Source organism: Cajanus cajan, chromosome 9, assembly GCF_000230855.2.
Source record: "Cajanus cajan strain Asha chromosome 9, NIPB_CcT2T_4, whole genome shotgun sequence".
Taxonomy (NCBI): Eukaryota; Viridiplantae; Streptophyta; class Magnoliopsida; order Fabales; family Fabaceae; genus Cajanus; species Cajanus cajan.
In genome coordinates this window covers 28010094-28028293 of record NC_138525.1, presented here as the reverse complement: position 1 = coordinate 28028293, position 18200 = coordinate 28010094, and the positions used below count along the sequence as shown (strand labels likewise).

The 18200-nt window shown below is 43.1% G+C and overlaps 1 protein-coding gene across 1 annotated transcript; it reads right to left on the bottom strand.

Annotated features, from left to right (window-relative positions):
- Nucleotides 1-12367: 12367 nt before the first annotated feature.
- On the bottom strand, nucleotides 12368-13144 carry LOC145952054 (uncharacterized). Its single transcript, XM_083064273.1, has one exon. The coding sequence runs from the start codon at nucleotides 13142-13144 to the stop codon at nucleotides 12368-12370; it is 777 nt and encodes a 258-aa protein (XP_082920399.1).
- Nucleotides 13145-18200: the final 5056 nt, after the last annotated feature.

Below are 18200 nucleotides of genomic sequence, written 5' to 3'. Positions count from 1 at the left end.
TGTAACGGATATCCTAACCTGCCATATGTTCCATGTGGGTTGACATCCTTTGGGTCTTCGGCCAAGCTTTTAGCCGAAGAGGTGTTCGATTGTTTTCATGACCGAGGGGGTATTCGGTCATTCTCAAGGCCGAAGGGAGGCTCGACCAAGCTTAAGGCTGAAGGGGTATTCGACCATGTTCAAAGCCGAAGGGGTATTCGGTCATGTTCAAAGCCGAAGAGGTATTCGGTCCTGTTCAAAGCCGAAGGGGTGATTTGAACGTTTCCCCTTGATGCTCTTTTGCCTAGTTTTGGAATACTTCCTTCACCTTTCATTGTGGGAGGAGTATTCGGTTATCGATAAGGCCGAAAGGGGTGGCTACTCTTCGGCTGTTGACTTAGCCGAAGGAGGGTGATTTGGATGAAGACTTCATCGGTTTAGGTGCTTATCTCGGTGCCTTCCCAGGCTGAAGGGTGCAGTCGGCCTAGGGTTTGGCCGAAGGGTGTGTCTCCCAGTACACTGCCCCCCAAGCCCGAGGACGAGGGACAAAGGGGTTGAAGTAGGTTGTGACTTTTGAAGGGATGTTTGGTTACGTGTGCCTCAGGAGTCGTGCCCCCTGCTGCATGATTGCGACCATTGCATGATTGGCCGCCCTAGGGTTGCGTGCCCTAGCATGGCATCTTTTCGTTTCCAAAAACATTTATGAGGGGCTTTTGGGATGCTGGGATTTGGCTATATATAGGGTGGTAAGGTCACAACCCATCTCGTGCTTCCTTTATAGTAAACACTTTGCCCCAATGCCCTCACTGCTTTAAGCCGAATACTCGTGAAGGTAGATTCGCTCTAGATTTCGGTCGGGCTACTTGGGTTAATGGCAGCCAAAAGGGTAACATTATCGTCTGGGTCTTCGTCCGGCGCAAGGGTCTCGGTGCATGATGCTGAGGTTGAGGTGTCTGGGGGTTCGTCTAGAGGGTTGGGGTTAAGTAGTAACAGGGAATCTGCGAGTTCTTCATCTGGCTCGGACCTTCTGGATGCCGAGATGAGTCCCTGGGATTATAGGCAAAAATTTCCCTCATGTGAGATCCCGGGATATGAGTGGGTCGACGGGGAGGTGGCGGCGTACTTCTCACATTTTTATGAGAGGGCTGCCGTGGAGCACCCAATGGAAGGATTCAGATCCGTACCTGGTCATGTTACATCGGTGCCGGGCCGAAGGCCCTGGGGGGGCCGACTTGGTTTTTCTTGCGAAGTAGGAGGGTTAGGGAGATTTCTTTTACATGTACAAGTGTTTCTTTCGGGAGCTCGGCATGTCCCTTCCTTTGGACGATTTCCAAATGGGGGTTCTTCGCGTACTGAACGTTGCGCCGACCCAATTGCATCCGAATGGGTGGGCGTCCATGCAAGCGTTCCGGGTACTCTGTAAATACTATTATATAGAGCCAAGTGTAGGTTTATTTTTGCATTTTTTTTGCACCCGTCCCTCAAACAAGAAGGTCAAATGGCTTTCCTTAATTAAGCATGCTGACCGACCACTATTGAAGCCCTTTACTTCATCTTTCAAAGGCTTTAAAGTGGGGTTTGTGAAGGTCATGATAGACCTCATTGCCGGCTTAAATTATTTCTACGATGCCGAGCATAAACCCCTATTGTTTTCTACTGGACCCAGACGCCTCGGAAGTATGATGACTTTCCGGTAGAGATGATGACCGAGGCCAAGGTTTTGGCCTTGAATTATTTGAAAGGCCTGCCTCGGTGGATCCCGGCTCGGCTGCTGGTGCTATTGCCCAAATATCCTCGGCCTCGTTTTGAATTAGATGATATGTTATTGATTTTCCCGATCGGCGTTCTTGTTAAGTTAATGTGTGACTGTTTGATTTTTGCAAGTTGGATGGCTCAACAAGGACTCAGTTTATCTTATCGGCAAGCTTTGCGGAACCGAGCCCCGTCGGGGACTTCGGCCGATGACCACCGTAGCGTGGCTATTGATTCAGTGCCAGGCGCTGCTGCTACGCCTCGGCCTGTTCCTCGAGACATAGTGCTTCCTGACTCTAATGCCAAGAAGAAAAAGGACAATGGTAAAAGGAAAGTCGATGCGGTGGGCTCTGATGGCAACCTTACTTGCATGAACTTGAGATGATGATCAAGGAAGAGGACGCCTACTCCAAGGATCAAGTTCTTCAAAGGTGGCACAAGGTTTTAGGGTGGATGATGATGGAATGGACGAAAATGAAGGTTGGGTAGAAGGTGTTTGAGGAAATGCTTGAGAATGGTACTCTAGGGTTGGCTCACTTCATGATGATGAAGGCCACTTCTAGGGTTGTTTCTCTCAAGGTGGAGATGGTAGGGTTTGGCCGAAAATAGCCAAGGGTGACTAAGGAAAGATATAAAGGCACTAAAGGCTCTCTTTATATTCAATATCCAAAGTATTTACAAGGTGTGAGGTGTTGGGTATTTATAGGAGGGGAGGCATCTAGGGTTGCATTTGGAGTAGGTAAATGCATTCCAAATGAAATGCAAATGAACCCTAGATGCAACTTGGTGGCCAAGGATGGAATCTTTGGGTTTAGATTGGCTATATCTAGGTGCATGATAAGACCATGCAACCTTTGCCCTCCACTTGGGCCTAAGCCTTTCTAACACCAAAAATAGATCCAATGAACACCAAAAAAATGCGTCACCCTTCTAGTTAACACCCTAGCCCAAAATTAAAAACCCTAATTATCTAGAGCACCCCATAATACAAGGGTAAAAAGGGAAATACAAGGGAAAGTAAATTCTAAGTCCTAAACACCCCAAAATACAAGGGTAAAATTGGAAATACAAGTAAAATAAATTCTATGATTAAAAAGAACTTAGGAGCTAAGGTCCAAAAGTGGCCTCACTAACCCATTCCTCTTTCCTCCTTTAATATATCACCTCTTGGTCTTCTCGACCTTAGTGTTATTCCATCATTCCCTCCCTCTTGAAAAGGATTTGACCTCAAATCAAGAGGTTCCTCATGGTGGGCATCATGACCAACAAAAACATAAAAATAAGCATTAGAGGTAATAGTATATGATAGAAATGGAAAGTGTATCCTAAGAGGAGTTCTACTAAAAATGCTAAAAAGATTGTCTAAATTAAAAGGACTAGACTTTCTAATGTTAAGGATAGGATCCTCCCCACGGTGAAGTCTAGGTGTATAACTAAAACCTAAAAAGGTAAAAAGACTAAAACTATCGCACACTAATGTATTAGTCCTAAAAACTAAAATATCTTGTTGGAAGTGCCCAATGTAATGACCTAGGTATGTATTGGAAAATAAAGAAAACTTAACTAAAAAATTACCTAAACAACTTTGTATTGCATAATTTGTTAGATACATATGAGAAAAAGGTGTTAAGAGGAGTCTAGGAAACTCATATAATCTAAGTTTGTCTCGTAGGAAAGTATTCAAGTTAAGTTCAAATAAGTTTGAACTTCCTTCAAGATCAAAAATAGAAGATACAACACCATGAGATGTATCCAACAAACCATAAGTAGACCCCTAAAATTGTCCGGGTCGGAAATAAAGCTCAAAGACTCTCGAAGACCGAAGGAAAGTCAGCCAGAAGGACTCCTGGAAGACCCTAGGGTGATTCTTTGTAGGTCTAAAGGTCTTAGAGTAGCTTAGAATAAGGGTGTGCGAGGATTGGAGCTCAATACGCCCTCCTAGAGGTTCAGTACGGCCGTACTGAGCCATTTGAACTACAATACGGCCGTAGTGAAATCAATACGGCCGTATTGAAGTTTTTGAACTTCAGTACGGCCGTACCAAATTCAATACGGCCGTACTGTAGTTCAAAATGGCTCAGTACGGGCCGTAGTGAAATCAATACGGCCGTACTGAAGTTTTTGAACTTCAGTACGGCCGTACCAAATTCAATACGGCCGTACTGTAGTTCAAAAACCCAGTACGGGCCGTATTGACCTCCCAGGCCGTATTGCGCCTCAATCCTATAAATAGGACGTCATTGGCACGTCCCCCCACACTTTTTCCAGACTTCTGGACCCTGGGGCTGAGTATTCTTGGGTTTTTGAGCTATTCTCTGCCCTAGAAGTCTCTCCGAGAGCCGATCCGACGAAGTTCTTGAGTCATGAGCCATTAGCTTGAGACTCGAACAAGTCGAAGGGAAATCTCTTTGATTTCCATAGTAAAAATTATCTTTAGGGAAAGGAGCGAGCGAGCGTGTAGTGGGAAGGAGCGCCAAAAAGCCTCCTAATTCCTTTTTGAATCTATAAAAGCACGCTTCAAAGGTTTCTTTCCAAGTCCTTTCTTTTACCGCTTTCATTTATCGCTTTTTGATTGTTGCATTGCACGCTTTCAACATGTAGATAGTTTACTTATAATCGTTCTAATAAATAGGGGTAGTTTAGTAATTTTACGCTATTATTCATGAAATAATCCGTCATAGGGAACCCGAAAGGGGCGTTGTGGGGTGCTAACACCTTCCCCGCACGTAATCGACTCCCTTACCCAACTCTGGTTGTAATGGCCAAGTTGATTTGTGAAAATCAATTGCCTTATATCTTTTTCCAATGTTTTGAGTAAAACATTGGTGGCGACTCCAAGAACCCTCCTTTTTGCGAAAACCACTAATCCATGGAGGGTCCCGCTTGGGATTAACATGGATTGGTGAAAGTCATTTAAACAAAATTGTTAGCTCGATGAGGTCTCAGTTTGAGAATAAGTCGTTCTAACAATCCATCATTTTTCCAAAAACTAAAAAAGAGTCCGACCATCGTCGCGAATGCCAGTGTCCGTTTCGGCGGGTGGCGACACCATACAAACCAAAAGTTGGGTGCTTTATGAAGAAAACTAAAGTAGAAAGAGTCTTAAAGAAAGAAGGCTTATCTTCCTTGGGCACCACCAAGGAAGTAGCACAAGAAGTGGGACTAAGTGAAGTCCACTTCTTCTTCACTAAATCTTGAAGTTGAGATTCTTTTTCTTTAAAAAGGATTTGTTTTTGAATCTCCACTTCATGACTAGTGGCAACGTGAGAGAAAGTGTTAAGGTCTTGATGAATGAAGAAAGTCTTTTTAAAATCATTTTCAATGGGAAAGTGACTCTCTTCAAGCATAAGCCCTTTGAAAGAAACATTATCCTCCTTACTCTTCTCAAAGAGTGTTGGTTGTTGTTTTTCATTTTCTAGCCACTCTTTAACTTTCTCTATACTTTTCTTTATTTTTTCTTTCTTTTCTATTTTCTTTTCTTTTTCTTTCCTTCTAAGTTCCTCCTATCTTGTTGTATTTTCTTGCTCATGCATACTCCTAGGAACTCTAACTTCTTTGCCTTTTTGAGATCTAGTTGGAACAATCCTAGGTTGGGATCCACTAGTTTCTCTCCTCTCAACTAATTTTGCAAGTAGTTGTTTTATTTCCTCATTATTTTTTTCAAACTCTTTTTCTTTTCTTCTCAATTCTTCCTCTCTTTTTATATTTTCCTCTTCTTTTTTTCTTAGGTACTCTTTGAGTTGCCTAATTTCTTCCCTAACACTAGACCTAGTACTACAAGAGTTATGACCATGGACACTAGAATGATCACTCATCTTTGATCCAAAAAGGTTTTCACAAAGTGTTTTCAAAAAGGTTTGAAAAAGTTTTCACAAAGAGTGAGTGATAAAAGGGTTTTCACAAAAAAAGATTTTCAAGGTGCAAGATAGGTATGAAAAGGCCTAAGTGTACAAAGTGAACTATCAAGGGGGGTGGACTACTAAGAATCACTTAAAAACCAAGCCTTTTCACGTAAAAATCACTAAGCATTTTCACACTTTTCTCACAAAAACAATTTTCACAATACTAAGGTGTGTGATGTGCACGCCCCCCTAGTAGGCAAATGAAGCCTTCTAAACGAAACAAATAAACAATGTAAAGTCCTAGGCAAATATACTACCAAAGCTTTAAAGCATGCAAAGGAAAGCACTTAAAGCATATGCTAGTCGGTTTTCTAGGTGAAGGTTTTCAAATCACCTTCAAACTACACGAAACTACCACCAAATTGAAAAGGTTTAAAAATGGCCAATTACAAACCAAAAATGAATGAAACCAAGGCCAAAAACACAAGAGGCCGAAATTTAACAAGAAAGAAATAAGTAGAAAAAAAAAGGAAGTCTCCAAGTCTTCAATTCTCCACCCCTTCACAATGAACACCCAATGTTAGTCTTGAATTGGTGTTTGCACTCTTTGAATTGGTGTGATCCTCCAAAGTTCCTTGAACTCCAATCGGACAACCCCTCCACTCAATCCACCAAGAAAGTGTGTAGTGTTTTAGAAGTTTTCCCCACCTAGATCAAGAAGAAAACACAACCCAAGAGTACAAGAGGCCAAGAAAGAAAAACTAAAAAGGCACAATTAAGAAAAGGCTAAACTCAAATGGAATTTATGAGACAAACTTAAGAGTAGAAGAAAGACTCAAAAACTGAAATTAAGGCACATTAATAAAAGGAAAGCACACAAAAGAGTAATTCCTAGAATGACACTAGAATAGAATTTAGCAAGTAGGCTTAAAAGAAAAATTATGCACTTAACATGTTTGATTTATTGTCTCATTCGGCCATTAAGTATTGTCCAATGGTCCAAGAATTAACTCCAAGTGCTATGGTATGAAAGTTGGTCCAAAACTCCACAAGTCTAGCAAAGGTTCCCTTTTTCTTGTTTTTGGTTTCTTTGTTCTTTTTGGGCTTGTCCAAGTCTTGGCTTTTTTTTTTGTTCAAAGTCCAGCCACTTTTCTCTTTTTTATTTTGAATTTTATACTATTCCTTTGCTTGGGTTTTACACTTGTTTTTGGTGGTTTTGTTAGCAACTTTTTGGAGTATTCTTTTAGCAACTTACACTAGCTCAATGAGACAAAATTTGAGTGTTTTTCTTAAGTTTTTAATAGCCCACGTCCAGCAGCAAAGATAGGCATATTGAAATCAATTTCACACTCAAATTATCAAACATCATGTAGGCATACAAGTTCACCAAGGAATACACAAAAAATTGGCCGAAAATTTGAAGTAAGTATGTGTAAAGGAATTAATCACACATGATATTTTAAGTGATGTAGAACATGCTAGAACTAATTAGCATGCATGATTGACTCTCTAAAGCACATCAAGGACTCACGGCCATTTTATCAAACAAGTGGCATGCATGTCATTTTTTGTTCATTTCAAAGGCTAAGCATAAAAAACTTGGAATTTCTTTCAAGGTAGTTCAAAGAGACAAGCTTATGACAAAACCGGATGGATTAAAAAAATAAAAACATTAATGTATAACATGCAGCCCAAAATTTCCAGCAACTCAAAAATTTAAAGAAAAAAGCAAGAACCTAAATAAGAAAGCCTAAAATGCCAAGATGATTCACAAAGAACATATGGTATGAATTAACACATGAGAAGAGATTTATGGATCATCAAAATATGGCAATTAAGATGATTCATTTAGGCACACTTAGGAGACATGTAAGGAAGACATGACATGACCGAATATTTTTAGAGATAAAGAGATTGTTACCCTTGAAGAACCAAGGCTCTAGATACCACTTGATGGCAACCTTACTTGCATGAACTTGAGATGATGATCAAGGAAGAGGACGCCTACTCCAAGGATCAAGTTCTTCAAAGGTGGCACAAGGTTTTAGGGTGGATGATGATGGAATGGACGAAAATGAAGGTTGGGTAGAAGGTGTTTGAGGAAATGCTTGAGAATGGTACTCTAGGGTTGGCTCACTTCATGATGATGAAGGCCACTTCTAGGGTTGTTTCTCTCAAGGTGGAGATGGTAGGGTTTGGCCGAAAATAGCCAAGGGTGACTAAGGAAAGATATAAAGGCACTAAAGGCTCTCTTTATATTCAATATCCAAAGTATTTACAAGGTGTGAGGTGTTGGGTATTTATAGGAGGGGAGGCATCTAGGGTTGCATTTGGAGTAGGTAAATGCATTCCAAATGAAATGCAAATGAACCCTAGATGCAACTTGGTGGCCAAGGATGGAATCTTTGGGTTTAGATTGGCTATATCTAGGTGCATGATAAGACCATGCAACCTTTGCCCTCCACTTGGGCCTAAGCCTTTCTAACACCAAAAATAGATCCAATGAACACCAAAAAAATGCGTCACCCTTCTAGTTAACACCCTAGCCCAAAATTAAAAACCCTAATTATCTAGAGCACCCCATAATACAAGGGTAAAAAGGGAAATACAAGGGAAAGTAAATTCTAAGTCCTAAACACCCCAAAATACAAGGGTAAAATTGGAAATACAAGTAAAATAAATTCTATGATTAAAAAGAACTTAGGAGCTAAGGTCCAAAAGTGGCCTCACTAACCCATTCCTCTTGCCTCCTTTAATATATCACCTCTTGGTCTTCTCGACCTTAGTGTTATTCCATCAGGCTCGGATGCCAATCGTTCGAAGCATCGTCGGTCCGAGAGCCCTTCAATAGACTTGGCCATCCCTTCGGCCATTGTCTTTAAGGATTTTTTGTCCGAGGAGGTTCGGCCAGCCTGAATTATGTCTTCAGATTTGCTTTCGGAGCAAGGTCATCGGATGCTTGACTCCACTGCCCCCTCGGCTCAGTGGGCCATGGCTTGTGAGTTGCAGATCAGGGCCACGGCTATACTTAGAAAGTTGGCCTTGGAGCCTATGACCGACGTCCACAACCTCCGAAGGAGTTTGAAGAAGACGAAGGCGACCTTTCAACAGTCGGTGGAGGCGCACGAAGCGACGTCCAACGAGAAATTAGCGTTGGAAACGGAGGTCGCTCGGTTGAAAGAGGCCTTAGGTGAAATGGAAGGTCGAGCTATCGCGGCCGGGGATGCTGAGCGGATGAGGGTCCAGGAAGTGCAGGAAATCACGGCTAGGGAAGAGCAGGCAAAAGTCGATGCTGAGGCTGCCTTGGCCCGTTTCCGGGAAGACTACGAAAATAAAATAATCAAGGAGCATGAGGCCGGCTTTACGCATGCAGTTCGGAAAGCAGCCCATTTTTGTACTGTTCCTGCCATCTTTTCCTTCGAGTTGAGCAAAGATTTCTTTCAAGGGTTTTTATGGATTTTGCCGACGCCCCCGACGATGCCGAGCCGGATGAAATAGGTCCACTCCGTTCGGCTGCCCCTGAAGATCTCGAGGCTACTGTGAACGACGATGACGAGACCCAGGACGGGGACGACCAGACAACGAATGTCGATTGAGGAGCTCCGACATTATGCTTTTTGGTTGTATATCTGTTTTGAGAATGATGTATAGATATAGGGTGCTCTTCTTGTTCTTTTGTTTGTGGTTCGACTGTCGGCCACTTTTGATTTTTTGGGCCATTGGAGCCATCTCATTATTGTACCCTCGGCCATTAGTGCCCCTTTAATAAAGTATTTCCTTTTCACATATTCAAACTCTATTTTGTTTCCTGTTATGCTCTTATATATTCGGTGTTGCTTGAATCCTTTATCATTTAATTTCTTAAATAAGAAAATCGGCTCGGATTTGTATTGGCAATTAGGATGTTTCAAAAGTATTTCTCTTGTCCGAACGGGGCGGGATGCCCCTTGCTTTCTTGGTAGGTTATCGGTCGTACCTCCCTTCGACCAAGTGAGGATACTTGAGATACTGCAAGTTGTTCGTCGTTGACGGCGTGGGAGTGCTCGACAGGTTTGTGATTATACATCCTTGGCCGAGCGTAGGTGCTCGGGAGGACTTTTGAATGTTCATCCTTGGCCGAGCTTAGGTACTCGGGAGTGCTTGAGTGTTCAACCTTGGCCGAGCGTAGGTACTTGGGAGGGCTTAAGTGTTCAACCTTGGCCGAGCGTAGGTGCTCGGGAGGGATTAAGTGTTCAACCTTGGCCGAGCGTAGGTGCTCGGGAGGGTTTAAGTGTTAAACCTTGGCCGAGTAGGGTGCTTGGGAGGGACTTGATGTTTCATCCTTGGCCGAGTGGGGTACTCGGGAGGGATCAAGTGTTCAACCTTGGCCGAGTGTAGGTACTCGGGAGGGTTTTAGGCAATCATCCTTGGCCGAGTGTAGGTACTCGGGAGGGTTAAGTGTTCATGATATCGGCAATCTGGGATCCAAGAATTAATGTAATTGTAGTAAGATTTGTTTCATTGATGAGGTGCCTCGTTAAAAACCTTTATGAGTAATACCTCTTTCATAATTTTCTTACAAGAGGGAAAAAACCTGAGAAAGGAAAAGAGTGCACCGAAACAATTACATATGGTTTGCTAACTAAAATAATGCTTTAAGTGTGTAACGTTCCAAGTTAGCGGAATGATTTTTCCGCCGAGTTCTTCTGGTTTATAAGCCCCGTTATTAAGATTGTGGCGTACTCGGAATGGGTTGTCCCAATTGGCGGCTAACTTGCCTTGGGCCCGATTTTTCCTTGCTTCCCCGGTGACTCTCCACACAAGGTCGCCTTGGCGGAATTCTCTCGGCCTGATCTTGGTTTGGTGTTTCCGAGATACCCTTAATCGGCATGCTTCCATGTTAATGAGCGCCCGATCTCTTGTTTCTTCGATTAAGTCAAGTTTGATGGAACTAGTGAAGGAGATTGATGTTCCTTCAAAACTTCCATGCTTGGACCGTGATGCTTCTTGAGGTTGACCTTAGATGAAGCTTGAAACTCCACGAAAATAAGCTTCCATGGAGGAGAAGCCTTGAATGGAGGTTCGGTTACTTCAAGCTTGTTGTAGAAGCTTGAGGAACCAAAGCAAAGTTTGAAGAAACTTTGAAAGTAACCTTAGAGTGTAGGTTCTCTTTCGGTTTTGGAGACTCTTGAGTGAGAGAGAAAATCTGATTTCTATTCTCAATTTGTTCAAAAGTGAATACAATAGAGGTAATTACAAATATATAGGGTAGAGGTAGCTTCTAAGAGAAGCTAACCTTAACCATGGTTCACTAGGAACCATGGTAAGGTATACTTAACTCCCTACGGTTTAGCAAGCTTGTAGGAGAAGCTAACCTTGACCATGGTTCACTTAAGAACCATGGTAAGGTAAGCTTACCCTACTAAGGTTTAGAAGCTTGCAAGGCAAGCTTCAAAACCTTAAGAAGATGACTTGAAATTTCGGCCAAGGAGGGACTTAGAGAGCTAGGCGGCCAAGTGCTCATTTTGCTCCATGAATTAATTTGAAAATCCTTGATTTGGTTTAGTTAGGTTCATCGTATGATGATGAGACCTAGATAAATCAAATCTATAAAAAATTAGGAGCAAAATGAGTCTAATATGTAAAATTTTGCCTAGGCCCAGTCTAGGCCCAATTTCTAGTCACACCCTCAAGCTTTGCTAAATGACACCCCTTTTTTCCCTACTGAAAAAATACAAAATGAATGTATCAACTAGGGAGGTTAAATGGAGTTAAACTCTCCAAGTAACCTACCTCAAAATCAATATACAAACACTAGAAAAGCAAGTAAAGTGCCTCACAAATACAAAGACAAAAATAACCTATACAAAAGACTATGTATAAACTGTACAATATAAACAAGTAGAACTAGGCCTTCTCTTCATGATAGAGCATTCCAAGTGAAGATTACCTTGGGCTTGACAAGCCCACTAGTCTTCATAAGGTCCAACTCTTCCTGTATTCTTCTAGCCATAGCTCTGGTAATTGGGCCCTTGGCCCATGGTCTATCAAAGTTCCACGTTGAGTGCTTCAACATTGGTTTCCTCCTCAAATTGTTGTCGCTTTAGAGATGGTTCCCCGATTTCGACTGGTATCATGGCGTCTATTCCGTATGTAAGTCAGAAAGGGGTTTCTTTGGTAGAGCTTTATGGAGTGCACCTGTAAGCCTATAAGATTTCCGGCAGGTGATCGGGCCATTGTCCCTTGGCTTGCCCCAATTGTCTCTTGAGTTCTTTAAGGATGACCTTGTTTACCGCTTCGGCTTGTCCATTAGACTGAGGGTACTCTACCGATGTCATCCTGTGTTTGATTTGAAGTCTGTCAAAAAACTCGTTGAAGCGACGATCAGTGAACTAGAGACCGTTGTCGGTGATGAGAGCGTGGGGCACCCCGAATCAGGTGATGACATTCTTCCAGAAGAACTTCTGTACATTGTTTGCTGAGATGACGGCCACCGCTTCCGCTTCGATCCACTTCGTGAAATGATCTACGACCACTATCAAGAATTTTATCTGTCCTTTTGCTGGCAGGAAGGGTCCCAAGATATCCATTCCCCATACCGAGAAGGGCCACGAGGTCGTGATAAAGTGTAGATCCCCGGCCGGCTGGTTTGTTAAGGGTCCATGCTGTTGGCACGGTTTGCATTGCTGCACGAACTTGACACAATCAGTTGTAAGGGTTGGCCAATAGTAACCGGCCTAGATAACCTTAGCTGCGAGGGTTCGTCCCCCTGAGTGAGTTCCACATATGCGTTCGTGGATTTCTCAGAGGACATACTACGCTTGTTCAGGTGCTAGGCACTTCAAAAGGGGTGACGAGACGCCTTGCTTATATAGCTCTCCAGCTATCAAGGTATACCGTGCGGCTATGGTTCTCATCTTTTTTGCTTCCAGTGGGTTGGTGGGTAGCTCTTCAGTTGAGAGGTGATCAACTATGCCGGTCATCCAATTAGGGTTTCCTTGTTGGACTTGTAAGCACTCGGCTTCCACGATGCTTGGACTTTTCAATTCTTGCTGTATCATGTTGCGCAAGTGGCTAGTCTTCTTGCTGCTTGCTAGCTTGGCCAACTGGTCGGTTCTTACGTTGAGTTCCCAGGGTGTGTACTCAATGCAAACATCATCGAAATTGTTCTTCAGCTTTTGGAAAGCATGGAAGTACAAAAGTAGTGTTGGCTCTTTGATTTGGAAGGTGTCGTTGACCTGTCCTATTACCAATTGTGAATCGCTCCAACACTTGACCCTAGTGATGGCTAGGTCATTTGCCAGCCGCAAACCAGCAAGCAGGGCCTCATACTTGGCTTGATTGTTGGAAGCTTTGAAGTCGAATCGTAGTGATTGCTCGACCACTATTCTACCAGGACCCTCCAATATAATACTGGCTCCGCTACCTTGTTGGTTTGAAGATCCATCCACGTGTAAAGTCCATACGTGCAGCTCGGGTGGTAATTCCGGGGTGAATTCGTTTATGAAGTCGGCCATGCTCTGTGCCTTGATGGGTCCTCTTGGTTCAAAATGAATATCGAATTGCGATAGCTCTATAGACCAAGCGACCATTCATCCGGCTAGTTCAGGCTTCTGCAAGAGTTTGACAATCGGGCTATCTGTCTTGACGACGATTCTATGGCTCTGGAAGTAGTGCCAGAGGCATCGGGCTGTGTGTACGAGAGCTAGCTAGAATCATTTTCTCGAGATGTTGGTATCGGGTCTCGGCTTCCTGCAAGACTCGACTAATGAAGTATACCGGTATTTGTTCCATTTACTCCTGCACTAGAGCCGTGCTGATGGCTTTGTCCGACACCAAGATGTAAACGATCATATCTAGCTGGGGGTTTGGCTTAGCTAGCAATGGTGGGGCTGTGAGCATTGTTTTGAAGTCTTGAAATGATGATTCGCATTCTTCGATCCATTGGAACTTGTTGGCCTTTTTCAACAAGGACATTATGGGCCTTGATTTGTCTGCCATGCAGGGCAGGAACCAAGCCAGGGAAGCTATGCGCCTGACCTGTCGCTGTACTTCTTTCATGTTATGTGGGCTTCTCAAATTGACAATGGCCTGGCACTTGTCGGGATTAGCTTCTATACCTCTTTTTGTCAGCATAAAACCCAAGAACTTTTCGCCAGCGACTCCGAAGGTGCACTTCGCCGGATTCAACTGCATGTGATGCCGCCTTACTTCGTTGAATATTGTTCTGAGATCTCTTAAGTGGTCATAGGCAGAAGTAGACTTGATTACCATATCATCCACATATACTTCCATGCATGTCCCTATCTGCCGACGAAAGATCTTATCCATGAGTCGTTGGTAGGTTGCACCTGCGTTTCTCAAGCCGAATGACATCACTTTGTAGCAAAAATTAGCCGAATCGGTGATGAATGCAATATTTCCTTCATCTGGCGGGTACATGGGTATTTGATTATACCCTGAGTATGCGTCGAGGAAACTCAACCTTTGCTGGCCTGCCGCTCTGTCAACCAACGCGTCTATGTGGGGCAGGGGATAAGCATCTTTCGGGCATGCCTTATTCAGATCGGTGTAGTCGGTACACATCCGCCATTTGCCATTTGCCTTCTTGACCATTACCACATTGGCTAGCCAAGTAGTGATAGATTATGGCCAAGGCCAAGGAATCCAAGATGTGATATCTTAAAAGAACCAAGAGGAATGGGATGATCTTAAAGACCTTTTCATATGTTTGTATATATAGTAGTCTCTTTGTATAGGCTTATTTTTGCCTTTGTATTTGTGAGGTACTTTACTTGCTTTTAACTAGTGATTGTATATTGATTTTAAGGTGGGTTACTTGGAGAGTTTGACTCCATTTAACCTCCCTTGTTGATACATTCATTTTCTATTTTTTTTCAGTAGGGAAAAAGGGGTGGCATTTAGCAAAGCCTAGGAGTGTGTTTAGAAATTGGGCCAGAAATGGGCATAGGCAAAATTTTGCATATTAGACTCATTTTGCTCCTAATTTTTCATAGATTTGATTTAGCTAGGTCTCATCATCATATGATGAACCTAACTAAACCAAATCAAATATTTTTGAAATAAATCAAGTGAGCAAAAGGAGTCTTGGCTGCCTAACTCCATTGTCCACCTTTGGCCGAATTTCTAAGCTTCTCCTTCAAGCTTTTGAAGCTTGCCTTCCAAGCTTCTAAACCTTAGGAGGTTAGGTTGACCTTACCATGGTTCTTAAGTGAACCATGTCGCCACCGGCCCGAAACGGGCTTTCGGCATTCGCGAAGGATGGTTGGACTCGTTTATTTGTTTAAAAATAATGGATTGCTAGAATGACTTATTCTCAAACTGAGACCTCGTCAAACGAGCAATTTTATTAAAAGGCTCACTAATCCATGTTAATCCCAAGCGGGACCCTCCATGGATTAGTGGTTTTCGCAAAAGGAGGGTTCGTGGAGTCGCCACCAATGTTTTACTCAAAACATTGGAAAAAGGGATAAGGCAATTGATTTTATAAATCAACTTTGGCCATTACAACCAGAGTCGGGTAAGGGAGTCGGTTACGCGTGGGGAAGGTGTTAGCACCCCACAGCGCCCCTTTCGGGTTCCCTATGACAGATTATTTCTAAAATAATAGCGTAAAATTACTAAATTACCCCTATTTATTATAAGCGATTATAAATTAACTATCTACATGATGACAGTTTAAACATGCACACAGAAAGCAGTAAAAGGAAGGATTTAAGAAGAAACCTCTTGAAGCGTGCTTTTATATATTGAGTAAAACTGGGAAGCTTTTTGGCGTTCCCTCGCTCTACAAGCTCGCTCGCTCTCTCCTATAAAATTTTGACTATGGAAATCCGGAGGATTTCCCTTCGACTAGGTTCGAATCTCCAAGCTAAGTGCTCGGAATTCCAGAACTTCGTCGGATCGACTCCCAGAGAGATTTCTAGGGCAGAACACTGCTCAAAAACCCCAGAATACTCAAGGAGGGAGTCAAAACTGAGTGAAAAAGTGTGGAATGACGTCCAATTGACGTCATATTTATAGGGAATAGGCGCAATACGGCCTACAGGGGCAATACGGCCGTATTGAAATTTTTGAACTTCAATACGGTCGTATTGAAGTTCAATACGGTCGTATTGAAGTTCAGAAATTTCAATACGCCCGTATTGAGTTCGCTGCGGTTGTATTGAAGTGTCAATACGGTCGTACTGACTTCAGTATGGCCGTATTGAAGCTTCAATACGGCCGTATTAAGTTCAGTACGGCCGTATTGGGCTTTTTCCCTCCACTTCTTTATTTTGAGCTATTCTAAGACCTCTAGACCTACAGAGAACCCTCCTAGGGCCTTCGAGGAGTCCTTCTGGCTGATTATCCTTCAGTCTTCGAGAGTCTTCAAGCTTTATTTCCGACCCGGACAATTTTAGGGGTCTACAGCTGCCCCCCCCTTTACTTAGTCGGACGGTCTTTTGGTGTACCGGCTGACAAGTAAAGGAGTTGACCCAATTGTCCGGGTGATGTGCCAACCTTCTGACTTGTAGCGTCTTCCGGTGGAAAATTATAGAGTAGCCTCTCCAGGTTGTTGCATACCTCGGCGCTTCTGACAACCTCGGTAGCTAAGTTTAACACCAACGTGCCTCTGACGACGCTGATGGCTGAGTATTGTCTCTCCAGACCTTGAGTATTGTCTCTCCAGACCTTGAGTACTGTCTCTCCAGACCTTGAGTACTGTCTCTCCAGACTTTGAGTACCGTCTCTCCAGACTTTGTTTGAGTACCGTCTCTCCAGACCTTGTTTGAGTATTGTCTCTCCAGACCTCGTTTGAGTATTGTCTCTCCAGACCTTGTTTGAGTATCGTCTCTCCAGACCTCGTTTGAGTATTGTCTCTCCAGACCTCGTTTGAGTATTGTCTCTCCAGACCTTGTTTGAGTATTGTCTCTCCAGACCTTGTTTGAGTACTGTCTCTCCAGACCTCGTTTGAGTATTGTCTCTCCAGACCTTGTTTGAGTATCGTCTCTCCAGACCTTGTTTGAGTATTGTCTCTCCAGACCTTGTTTGAGTATTGTCTCTCCAGACCTCGTTTGAGTATTGTCTCTCCAGACCTTGTTTGAGTATTGTCTCTCCAGACCTTGTTTGAGTACTGTCTCTCCAGACTTCGTTTGAGTATCGTCTCTCCAGACTTTGCCTCTCAAAGATGAGGTAGTTGAGTATAGTTTGTCTCCACAGTCCACAATGCTGCTTCGACGGTTTGTTTTTCTGATTTTGTGCCGCTGAGGGCTGGATAACGCAGGGATCCGTCTAGGGGATGTGCAGTCATTCATAGGTTCTTGTGTCCCAACTTGCATTGCTTAGTTGGTACCCATGGGAATTTTTGACTCCTTGGGGTGTAGACACAGATGCTCTCTCTCTGAGTTGAGCGATGCCTTATGTTTGGCTGACGTCCTTTTGACGTGAGTGGAGTATCCCGGTTGTCCTTATTCGGGTGTCTCTCTTTGATTTTCTGATTGTGTTGCCTCTGTGTAGGCTATTATCCGCTGGGGGATTTCGTCGTTGATTTTGATTAGCCTCTTCTGTTAGGCGTATCGGCTTGACGTTCGATGTTTGGCTAAGAGCCGGATTCCACTTGGGGAATACTTATTGATATTTTTGATTTTCTTCTCCTTTTTGCAGGGATGCCTCTTGAGTAGGCGACTGGGGATTTGGGGATCTTATTGTATCCCAGAGTATTATTTAGGAAGCCTCTACAGGCTTAGCCTCGCTCAGCGCTTTGAGTCGGAGAGCTATCTTCCACTGAGGAAGTGTTAAGTCCTTTGACTTGTATATACTGTTTGGATGATCGCACTTCCATTGGGGATTTGCGTCGATTTTGCTTTGATAGCTCTCGCTGGGGATTTTTCCGTGAGCTTGAGCTGAGGTTCCCTCTGGGGAGTATTATTTCGGCAAGCCTCTCCAGGCTCAGTTATTCTGAGAGTATTCTTTCGGCAAGCCTCTCCAGGCTCAGTTATTCTGAGAGTATTCTTTCGGCAAGCCTCTCCAGGCTCAGTTATTCTGAGAGTATTCTTTCGGCAAGCCTCTCCAGGCTCAGTTATTCTAAGAGTATTCTTTCGGCAAGCCTCTCCAGGCTCAGTTATTATGAGAGTATTCTTTCGGCAAGCCTCTCCAGGCTCAGTTATTCTGAGAGTATTCTTTCGGCAAGCCTCTCCAGGCTTAGTTATTCTGTATGACGCTGTTGATTTTCTGAATCTTTGCATTTTGTTTGCTGCTGTCATACACAAGCAATTTTTCCTATTTTTTCTAATTTATGTAGTTGCCTCATGACGAGGTCTTTGAAAATTTCTTTATGGCCAATACGGCCGCATCCATTTCAGTACGCCCGTATTGAGTTGAAATTTTGTTCATAACCCTGATTTTAGTACGGGTGTACTGAACATGGTACGGGCGCATTGTTTTTTCTGAAATTTATATTTATTATTTTGTTTTTTTTTGTTTTTTCAATAAACAGAGAATAAGTGATCTTCCAGTACACCTATCATCTGTATGCATGTATGCAGTATGATGCACCTAATTCTATTTGATTTTTTTTTTAAAAGAATTAACCGATGCGTTTTTGTGTTTGGATTTTGCCATTCCTCCAGACGGACTGTGCTTTGC